General features: G+C 47.3%; 1 protein-coding gene across 1 annotated transcript in view; it reads left to right on the top strand.

The window, feature by feature from the left end:
• The window catches only part of TM4SF19 (transmembrane 4 L six family member 19), a 17,633-nt gene extending 8,916 nt beyond the window's left edge, over nt 1-8,717 (top strand). Inside the window, exons 2-6 of the mRNA XM_003792665.3 lie at nt 852-1,053; nt 2,260-2,337; nt 4,977-5,146; nt 5,413-5,596; nt 8,658-8,717. Of these exons, the coding sequence (XP_003792713.1) occupies nt 853-1,053; nt 2,260-2,337; nt 4,977-5,146; nt 5,413-5,593 (630 nt within the window). The 5' untranslated portion in view covers nt 852 and the 3' untranslated portion in view covers nt 5,594-5,596; nt 8,658-8,717. The remainder of the gene's footprint in view (nt 1-851; nt 1,054-2,259; nt 2,338-4,976; nt 5,147-5,412; nt 5,597-8,657) is intronic.
• The last annotated feature ends 2,102 nt before the right edge of the window (nt 8,718-10,819 follow it).

Below are 10,819 nucleotides of genomic sequence, written 5' to 3'. Positions count from 1 at the left end.
ATTCTCTTGCCTCAGCTTCCCGAGCAGCTGGGACCACAGGTGCCTGCCACAACACCTGGCTATTTTTTTGTTGCCGTTTGGCCAGGGCCGGGTTTGAACCCACCACCCTTGGTACTTGGGCTTAGCCAATTCTCTTGCCTCAGCCTCCACAGTAGCTGGGACTACAGGTGCCTGCCACAGTGCCTGGCTATTTTTTTTTTTTTTTGCAGTTTGGCCAGGGCTGGGTTCGAACCCGCCACCCTCGGCATATGAGGTTGGCACCCTACTCGCTGAGCCACAGGCCCTGCCCTCTATTTTTTTTTTTTTTTAATAGAGATAGGGTTTTGCTCTTGCTCAGGCTGGTCTTGAACTCCTGAGCTCATGCAATACACCCAGGTCAGCCTCCCAAAGTGGTAGAATTATAAGCATGAGCCACCACACTTGGCTAGGGGCAGACTTTTTTTTTCTTTGAGACAGAGCCTCAGGCTGTTGCCCTGGGTAGAGTACTGTGGCATCACAGCTCACAGCAACCTCCAACTCCTGGGCTCAAGCGATTCTCCTGCCTCTGCCTTCCAAGCAGTTGAGACTACAGGTGCCCACCTGGCTATTTTTTGGTTGCAGCCGTCATTGTTGTTTGGCGGGCCGGGCCTGGATTCCAACCTGCCAGCTCAGGTGTATGTGGCTGGTGCCTTAGCTGCTTGAGAAGCTTCGGGGCATAATTTTTAAGCAAGTTCATTGGCTCTCCTGGATCTCACTCTGGGAGATAGTAGTTTCTGTAGTCTGTTTCCCTCATCTACCATGTGGTACTAGAGCTTCCCTATCCCAAGCTTCTGGCAGCAGAGTTGCTGTAATGCTTTTTCCATCTGTTCCAGGATGCTGTTCTCTCCCTGTGTGCTGGCATGCTCACGTACTTGCTCCCGCATCCTCGGGCTGAGCCTTGGGATTGCAGCCCTGTTTGCTGCTGTGGCCAACACGGCACTCCTCTTTCCTAATTGGGATGTGACCTTCCTGTTGAGGGGCCTCATTGGCAGACATGCCATGCTGGGCTCTGGGCTCTGGGGAGGAGGACTCATGGTAAGTGTCTGGTGTTCCCTGGGTATGAACTCCCAAAATGTCCCCCAGGGGTGGCTGGGGAAGAGTATTTTGATCCCTTCCAAAAAAAAACTTATCAGGCTGGGCATGATGGCCCATGCCTGTAATCTTGGCACTCTAAGAGGCTGGGCTGGGTGGATTGCCTGAGTTCAAGAGTTTGAGACCAGCTTGAGCCAGAGGGAGACTTCATCTCTAAAAATAGCCAGGCATTGGGCGGCGCCTGAGGCTCAGTAGTAGGACTGCGGTCCCATACACCAAGGGTGGCGGATTCAGACACAGCCCCGGCCGAACTGCAACAAAAAAATAGCCAGGTATTGTGGCAGGCGCCTGTAGTCCCAGCTGCTTGGGAGGCTGAGGCGAGAGAATTGCTTAAGCCCAGGAGTTGGAGGTTGCTGTGAGCTGTGTGACGCCACGGCACTCTACCAAGGGCATTAAAGTGAGACTCTGTCTCTATGAAAAGAAAAATAGCCAGGCATTGTGTTGGCCACCTGTAGTCCCAGCTACTCAGGAGGCTGAGGCAGGAGAATCACTTGAGCCCAGGTGTTTGAGGTTGCTGTGAGTTATGTGCTGATGGCACTCTACTGAGGGTGACAAAGTGAGACTCTGTCTCAAAAAAAAAAAAACAACAAAGGCTTATTCTAGGCTTGGCGCCAGCCACATACACCTAAGGTGATGGGTTCGAATCTAGCCCGGGCCTGCCAAAGAACAATGATAGCTATAACCAAAAAATAGCCTGGCATTGTGGCAGGCGCCTGTGGTCCCACTACTTGGGAGTCTGAGGCAGGAGACTCGCTTGAGCCCAGGAGTTGGAGGTTGCTGTGAGCTGTGATGCCATGGCACTCTACCCAGGGGGACAGCTTGAGGCTCTGTCTCCAAAAAAAATAAAAATTAAAAAAAAAGTCTTATTCTAACAAATTAGTCTTGGGTCTATAGAAGATCTAAGGGAAAATAAGACTTGTTAGTGGTTTCTGGATTTTAGCGTGAGACAAGGCAGTCTGAGTATGAACATTGGCGTCCAAAGTCAGATCAGGTTCCTCATCCAAAACTGGGTCCCAGTAGTCAAAGCCAATAGGACAACTGAGTTCTTATGAGGTTCCCAACTCAGTTCAACAGCCATGGCAGCAGTTCAACATAGGTAGCCAAGTAAATTATTCCAGTCTCTTTTCAACAGTCTTCTCTGCTCTCCAGGTACTCACAGCAGCTATCCTCATCTCCTTGACGGGCTGGAGATGTGGCTGCTTCAGTAAGAGCGGTCTCTGTCAAAATGTAAGTATCAGATTCCACTCTTCTAATACCTAGAATATCACCACATCCTATTACTCTAGGGGCAGAGCAGTGAGAAGGCAATTTTGGTCTTGGGGCTTGAAGTTAGGTCCTGACCGTACCTTGTAAGCTCTTTGGCAAGTTGCTTAACCATTCCAGCTTCAGGTTCTTATCTGTAAAATGAGTGCTGACCAAGTCAAGAGGGTAAGTGTTTAGGAAACCATATATGTCTATATAAATGTAAGGAACTGTGACTTTTAGCCTATTGACCAATACAGACATCAGTTATGCACATTGTAATCATGTATTACTAATAGAAAATTTCCTGGATATGTTATTTTATCTTATTTTTTAGCCCCTTCTCATGAACATGAACCTAGCTATGTTAATTTGTATTTTCTTAGTTTTTTTTTTTTAAAGAGACAGAGTCTCACTTATCACCCTCTGTAGAGTGCTGTGGCAGCACACAGCTCACAGCAACCTCCACCTCCTAGGCTTAGGGGATTCCTTTGCCTCAGCCTCCCGAGTAGCTGGGACTACAGGCCCCTGCCACAATGCCCAGATATTTTTATTTATTTTTTAATTGTTGTTGCAGTTGTTTAGCTGGCCCAGGTCAGGTTCAAACCTGTCACCTTGGTTGTATGTGGCTGGCACCATAACCACTGTGCTACAGGCGCCGAGCCCTAACCCCTCCATTTTACAATAAATGAAGCTGAGGCCCAGAATAAATTTATACTTTATTAATTATAGCAGCATCTGTGTAAATTTGAAAAATCTCAGAGTGTGTGTGTGTGTGTGTGTGTATGATATATTGCTTAGTCAGTCTCAGACACGAATATGTGACCTCCCTACAGTTACTCCACAACCTGCTCTGGTATCTGCAGCCCACATATTGGGAACTCCACCAACTCAGAGTTTATGTCAAAAAATTAAATATGGGCTTGGCGCCTATAGCTCAACCAGCTAAGGCGCCAGCCACGTACACCTAAGGTGGCGGGTTCGAATCCCCAGCCCGGACCCGCCAAACAACAATGACAGCTGCAACCAAAAAATAGCCGGGTGTTGTGGCAGGCACCTGTGGTCCCAGCCTCTTGGGAGGCGGAGGCAAGAGACTCGCTTCAGCCCAGGAGTTGGAGGTTGCTGTGAGCTGAGATGCCACGGCACTCTACCCAGGGGGACAGCTTGAGGCTTTGTCTCAAAAAAAAAAAAAAATTAAATATGAACACCCACACATTTCATTTACTATCTGTCCTCAGTCATGTCTGGTTTCCCCTAGGTGAGTGGGTCTTAAACTTGAGTGTGCATCAGAATTACTCAGAAGGCTTGATGAAATACAGATTGCTGGGCCCTATCCCTAGAATTTCTGATTCAAGGGGTGGGTTGGAGCAGGAAAACTTGCATTTCTAATAAGTTCTTGGTTGATGTGATGTGGTCTTCTCCAGGGACCACATTTTGGGAACTACCACCCTACATTAGCTAATTCATCTTGAATCTTTTAGTTTAGAGACAAAACTTACTGCACATCTTTCTCTGATCCCCTCTAAGCTCCAAACTAGCTTGACATTAGTAGTAAAATGACTCCATGACTGCAGAAAAACTCTTTGTGAATTTTATTCAAAATGTTAAAATATGTATGGGGAAATATGAGAGGGGAAAAAGAAGCTAGGGCCCTAAGAGAGAAGCCCATATGGAAGTGGGCTAGAAACCTGCCAAGGAAAGAAACCCACTGCTATCTTTTGTGGGAGGATGAGTAGCGCACAGACTAATAACTGAAGGAACTCTTGATTGGAAAAATACAATGATAGATCTGGAGTTAGGTCAGAGTTTGACTGCAAGTTCTCTCTTTCTCTCTTTCTGTGGCTTCCTTCTTCCCTCTGGCTGTCCCTCTCTCCCTTCCTTCCTTCCTTTTATATTGAGTTGAGAGAAGAAGCAGGATTTGAGCTTCAAACGTATAAAAATACAACTTTTTCTCCGAAGAGTCAGAGGTAGGTATGCAATAACTAATCTGCCCCTTTAGCTTAGAGGCTGAGTGACTATAGTCTGTGTACAAAAGTTTTTGATGCCAACCTGCTAAGAAGCTCAGAAGAGCCTGCTGAGTCAAAGAGATCCAGGGCCAAATGCTCGTTTCACCTTGGTCTTTTCTCTCCCACCCAATCTGGCTCTACCCGGAACCCCTTATCAGCTGCCCCACCTTGGGTTACACTTTATTTTTATTTTTATTTTTTTGAGATGGAACCTGAAGCCATCCCCCTGGGTAGAGTGCCGTGGCATCATAGCTCACAGGAACCTCCAACTCCTGGGCTCAAGCGAGTCTCCTGCCTCCGCCTCCCAAGTAGCTGGGACCACAGGTGCCCACCACAATGCCCGGCTATTTTTTTGGTTGCAGCCGTTGTTGTTGTTTTGGCGGCCCGGGCTGGATTTGAACCTGCCATCTTAGGTGCATGTGGCTGGTGCCTTAGCCACTTGAGCCACAGGCGCCGAGCCGGGTTACACTTTACAGAGGTGCCATGGATAGAATTATTCCCCTGTGACAGGAAGAGAGAAAGCCTGGGGTACCAGGGAAGTTGGATTTGTTCAGATCACTCCACAAGTCATCTTGCCACAACCCTCTCTCACTTGCTGTTTCTTCCCTCCCTCTGCAGGTGTTTACTGCTCTATTGTCAAGTGGCCTGGCATGGCTTGGAGCCCTGATTTGTTTTATCACTTCTGGTGTAGCGCTGAAAGATGGTCCTTTTTGCATGTTCAATGCCTCATCCTTAAATCAGACACAAACTTGGAAATATGGTTACCCCTTCAAAGACCTGCACAACAGGTAAATGAGTGGAGACTTGGATTTGGAGTCTTCAGCAAGACAGAGAGAGGGAGAGAGAGGAACTATAGACTCCTTTGGGTCACACATTCTAGCATCTCGCTCTTCTGATGCTTAGAAAATTACAAATTCATCAAAAATAGCCACCTTCCCAGGACAGAGTCCAGTCCTGTGATTGAGCCAGGGGAGGTCCAGCCTTCTGTTGGGATTGTCTGTTGGACTTTCCTTACTTATTCCCTAATCTCTGGTCTCCTTATTTTTGGGGATAGGAATTATCTGTATGACCATTCGCTCTGGAACTCCGTCTGCCTGGAGCCCTCTAAAGCTGTTGTTTGGCACGTGTCTTTCTTCTCTGTCCTTCTGTGCATCAGCCTCCTCCAGCTTCTCCTGGTGGTCATTCATTTCATCAACAGCTTCCTGGGCCTCTTCTGCAGCCTCTGTGACAAGTGACAGGTAAATACCCTTTTATGCATGGATGTTGTCATAAGCTGTAAGTAGGGAGTGCAAACCACACACAAACTTCCCTTGTAGGCATGCCTATAGTAATAACAACAGAATTTGTTGCATGTAGGTTGAATGGTTTAATACGTTTAAAATCCCATTGTTAACTTCAGTGTGACATATTACTACAAGGAGTAATCACAGCTGGGCATAGTGGCTCATGGCTATAATCCCAGAAATTTGGGAGGCTGAGGCGGTGGTATTGTGTGAGGCCATGAGTTTGAAATCAGCCTACACAACATGAGACTCTGTCCCCTCCCCTCCAACAACAACCACATGTGGTAGCATGTATCGGTAGTCCCAGCTACTGTGGAGACTGAGTCATGAGGATCAATTCCTTAAGCCCAGAAGTTTGAGGCCATAAGGAGCTGTGTTTGGGCCACTGTACTCCAACCTGGGCAAAAGAGTAAGACTTTGTCTCTTAAAAAGAAACAAGAATAAATAAATCCTTAGAATTGTACAAAAACTTATTGTCCTTTGAATGTTCTCTAGCTACAATCTCATTTCAGCCTTTCTACAACCCCATATAATTGGCCACATGTAACAGTTACCTAAGTTGAGGATCCCAGAGGGTAACAGACTTGCTACCCAAAAGCACACAGCTAGGTTAAGGTTCAGTCAGCATCTGACCCTCTATATTCTATTTCAAGTTCATACAATTGTTATGGACTGAAAATGTGTTTCCCCAAAATCCATAGTTTGAAGCCCTAATCCCCAGTGTTACTGTATTTGGCTTTTAGGGAGGTAATTAAGGCTAAATGAGGTCTGAGGCATAGGGTCCTAATCTGATAGGGCTGCTCTGATATCCTTATAAAGAGAGAAAGGGATATCGGTTCCTTCTCTTTCCATGAATTCAAAGAAAAAAGGCCATCAAGCGAGAAGGCAACCATCTGCAAGCCAAGGGGAGCGGACTCAGGAGAAACCACACCTGCTGTCCCTTTGATCTTGGACTTCCAGCCTCCAGAACTGTGAGAATAAATTTCTGTTGTTTAATAAGTTACCCAGTCTTGGGCAGCTCCTGTGGCTCAGTGAGTAGGGAGCTGGCCCCATATAACGAAGGTGGCAAGTTCAGACCCGGCCCTGGCCAAACTGCAACAAAAAATAGCTGGGTGGCTCGGCACCTATAGCTCAACGGGCTAGGGCGCCAGCCACGTACACCTAAGGTGGCGGGTTCGAATCCCCAGCCCGGACCCGCCAAACAACAATGACGGCTGCAACCAAAAAATAGCCGGGCGTTGTGGCGGGCGCCTGTGGTCCCAGCTACTTGGGAGGCGGAGGCAGGAGACTCGCTTGAACCCAGGAGTGGGAGGTTGCTGTGAGCTGTAATGCCACGGCACTCTACCCAGGGGGACAGCTTGAGGCTCTGTCTCAAAAAAAAAAAAATAGCTGGGTGTTGTGGTGGGTGCCTGTAGTCTCAGCTACTCAGCAGGCTGAGGTAAGAGGATTGCCTAAGCCCAAGAACTGGAGGTTGCTGTGAGCTGTGACGCCACTGCACCCTACCAAGGGCGACAAAGTAAGACTCTGTCTCTAAAAAAAAAAAAGTTACCCAGTCTGTGGCATTCTGTTATGGCAGCCCTAGAAGACTAAAACACCCATGTTCTTACCATTGGTATTCAGTAGAGTTCAACACACAATATATACTGAGTACCCACTATGCATCTGGCACTGCCACTCATGCTGGGCATCCAAAGATGACCAATACCTTGTCCTTGCCCTTGGACACTGCCCTGCCCTGAAGAAGCTCATGGTCAGGTTAGAGAAACAAACACATCTACCAATGAGTTGAGTGTCACATGGTAAGGGCCAGGTTAGGGCTGGATACAGATGCAACGAATGCTTGAAGGAACAACAAACGTCCCAGGAGAGGACCTGTGGGGGACCAAGAAGGGCCTTGGTTGTGTCTGAGCTGATTCTTTAGAGAGTTAGCCCAGCAAAGAGGGGGGAAGTTTTCCCGGCAGAGGGAACAGCATGCTCGAAGGAGAGACAGAGGCTGGTGAGGTGAACTGTGATGCCACAGCTGCTTCTAACTTGGGGCCTGGACTGCAGAGGCACCCCTGCGCTCCCACTTTAGGATTTTTTGTCAGGGTATGGTGCTGGTTGGCGAGAAGAGTCAGAGTGGGATGAAGGAGATGCTGACGGGAAAGTCTGATGTGATGGGCAGGCAGAGAGGGAGGCAGGCAGGAAGAACCAGGAAAGTGGGTATTGGCAGGAGAAGAGGTAGCAGGAAGGTCTAAGAAATCAGTTAGAGAACTCAGGCTCTGTTGCCATGGGGTGGACAAAGCCAGGAAGGGAATACAGGGAGCCCAGGTGCTGCTGCACCCCTCTTCGGTCCCTTGGATCCTAGCTCCATCCCAGCAGTGGTTATGGTCAACGAGGAGCTGCTTAGACACTGGAGGCCCCTAGACATAGCAGGTCCTCTGTTCTCAGGGCTCAGGGTCTGGTGCCTTCAAACACCATCTTCTTCTCCAGAGCTGCTGTTCCAATGTGTCAGGGAAAGTGGACAGAGCTGTCAGGGACAGAAGAAGGCATGACCTCCTGATCAGAGAGCAGGCAGGGAGTCCCCAAGTCCAGACCCACGTTGTATTACCGCATGCAGTGTTGGAAGCATTGCCTATATTTGTCTCACATTTCACTATTAGCTGATTTAGTTTCAGGGTCATGGCTAGGATATGCTTGATACAAAGAAGCTTCTTCTGCAGGAGAAAGATACAATTAATGGAGAATTTAAAGACAATTTATATCAGGTTTGGGCAGGCTCGGCAGGTGCACACAGATGCATGCACACTCACACACTCCAGGTCTACAAGCCCCATTCTGGCTCAGCCCTATTTTGGTGGGTCAGCAAGACCCCAGGATGCGAGAACGCAGTCCTCAGCACTAAGACAGTGGATACTGCTTTCTTGCCTCCTTCCTTTCAGGAACCTCACTCTCATGTTGCTGTAGAAACTGACAGGGCTTCGAAGGAATGTCTCCAACCCCCTGCCTCAACTGGGTTGATCGTTCTTTCCTGCAGATCCCACACATATGGATCCTCTACAGTTGGCTGCTGACATTTTTGGATCTCAAAGTATACAAGGTCAAAAAAGGACATTTGGGGGTGAAGTCTGGCAGAGCCTTCTCCAACTCTGAAGTGCAATTCCACTGGGTCGAGGTGCAATGTCTCTGACCCCTAGAGATGCTCTTATCTGCTGGAACAGCTCACTTATCTTCTCTCTTCACAATTCCACTGAGGGTCCTGGAAGTTGGGGGAAAGGGAAAAAACCTTTGAGAGGCAATGGAGAGAGGAGAGAAAGTTTGGGATTTATTTTCTCACAGGCTCTGTGGCCCTCTATTCCTGGCTGCTTGCTGCTCTCTGTGAGATTCAGGAAGGCACCCACATCTCCTTCCTTCTATCTACACCCCCAAACCACCTTCCACTCAGAAGAAGCTTTCACACTGTTTTTGTTCTCTCTCAAACAAAAGCTACATCTGGCTCCCTGCCTGGCTTCCAACCAGTATGTTGGGGATGGGGGTTTTGCTAATCTGGACAGTGTTAAGTAAACATTTTTATGAAGATGATCTATTTTGTACTTGTGTGTGCTTTCTTTTTTATTGGAGACAAAGTCTCACTTTGAGGCCCTTGGTAGAGTGTCATGGTGTCACAGCTCACAGAAACCTCCAACTCTTGGGCTTAAGCAATTCTCTTGCCTCAGCCTCCCAAGTAGCTGGGACTACAGGTGCCTGCCGCAATGCCCAACTATTTTTAGAGACAGGGTCTTGCTGTAGCTCAGGTTGGGCTTGTGTGTGCCTTCTTGGGTATCATCCTAAAATGAAGAGAGTGTTTCATTGGTCATAATCCTGCTTAGAAAAGGGGAAGCCCATTTTCAAAATAGGTTGTCCTTCAGGTTTGTGTTTGGAGCTCAGGTATTCGGAGGACAAAGGGCATTTCTCATGGACATAACGTCCAGCAATGTGATTCAGTAGACTAAAAAGATGTGACAACTCATTGCACACATGCATTGCATACTTTTACTCTGAAACAGTTGGGACAATTTGGAGATCTCTGAGCCATTCTGAATGTTAGGTAGTAGTAATGCATCAGTATTAATTTCCTGATTTTGATAGTGTAGCCTTTTTGTGTGTGTAAAATGGGATCTCACTATGATGTCTAGGCTGATCATGAACTCCTGGCGTCAAACCTCATCAGCCTCCCAAAGTGCTGTGATTACAGGAACGAGCCACTGTACTTGACTGGTTATAGTCTTTTAAAGTAGGAGGATGTCCTTTTTTTCAGGAAATACATGAAAACACGGGGGATGATGGCCTTAGCAGTGTACTGCTGGCCCTCTATACCCATGGATTTCACATATGCAAATTCAACCAACTGTGGATTAAAATATTTGGGAAAAACAGTAAAAAACAACAATAAAAATAATACAAATTTTGGGCAGTGCCTGTGGCTCAGTGAGTAGGGCACCGGCCCCATATCCTGAGGATGGTGGGTTCGAACCTGGCCTCAGCCAAACTGCAACAACAACAAAAAAACAGACAGGCGTTGTGGCAGGCGCCGATAGTCCCAGCTACTCGGGAGGCTGAGGCAAGAGAATCACCTAAGCCCAAAGAGCTGGAGGTTGCTGTGAGCTGCGATGCCACAGCACTCTACCAAGGGCAACAAAGTGAGACAGAGTCTAAAAAAAAAAAGAAAAGAAAAGAAAAAAAATACAGTATAAACCACTATTTGCATACTATTTACCTGGTATTAGGAGTGATAAGTAATCTAGAAATGATTTGATGAGGATAGGAGGATTTGTAGTTTACATGTAAATACTATACCGTTTTATACAGGGACTTGAGCATCCTCACATTTTGGTATCAGCAGGGATGAGGTTAGAGGGTGGTCTTGGAACAATCCCCTGAGGATACTGAGGGACAACTATATTCTCAAATGGTTCAGGGAAAAAAAAAACAAAACTTCTGTGGTACAATTTTTCTGTAAGTTTGAGATTATTTCAAAGTTTAAAAACTTTTTGGGAAAAAAAGTAGGCCCAATTCCCAGGAAAATTTCAGGGTAAAGAATGTTTAGGCTCGGCGCCTGTGGCTCAAGCGGCTAAGGCGCCAGCCACATACACCTAAGGTGGAGGGTTCGAATCCCCAGCCTGGGCCCACCAAACAACAATGATGGCTGCAACCAAAAAA

The sequence above is a fragment of the Otolemur garnettii genome, unplaced genomic scaffold, assembly GCF_000181295.1.
Source record: "Otolemur garnettii isolate 467f Iridium unplaced genomic scaffold, OtoGar3 scaffold00060, whole genome shotgun sequence".
Taxonomy (NCBI): domain Eukaryota; kingdom Metazoa; phylum Chordata; class Mammalia; order Primates; family Galagidae; genus Otolemur; species Otolemur garnettii.
This window is presented reverse-complemented; position numbering and strand designations above follow the sequence as displayed.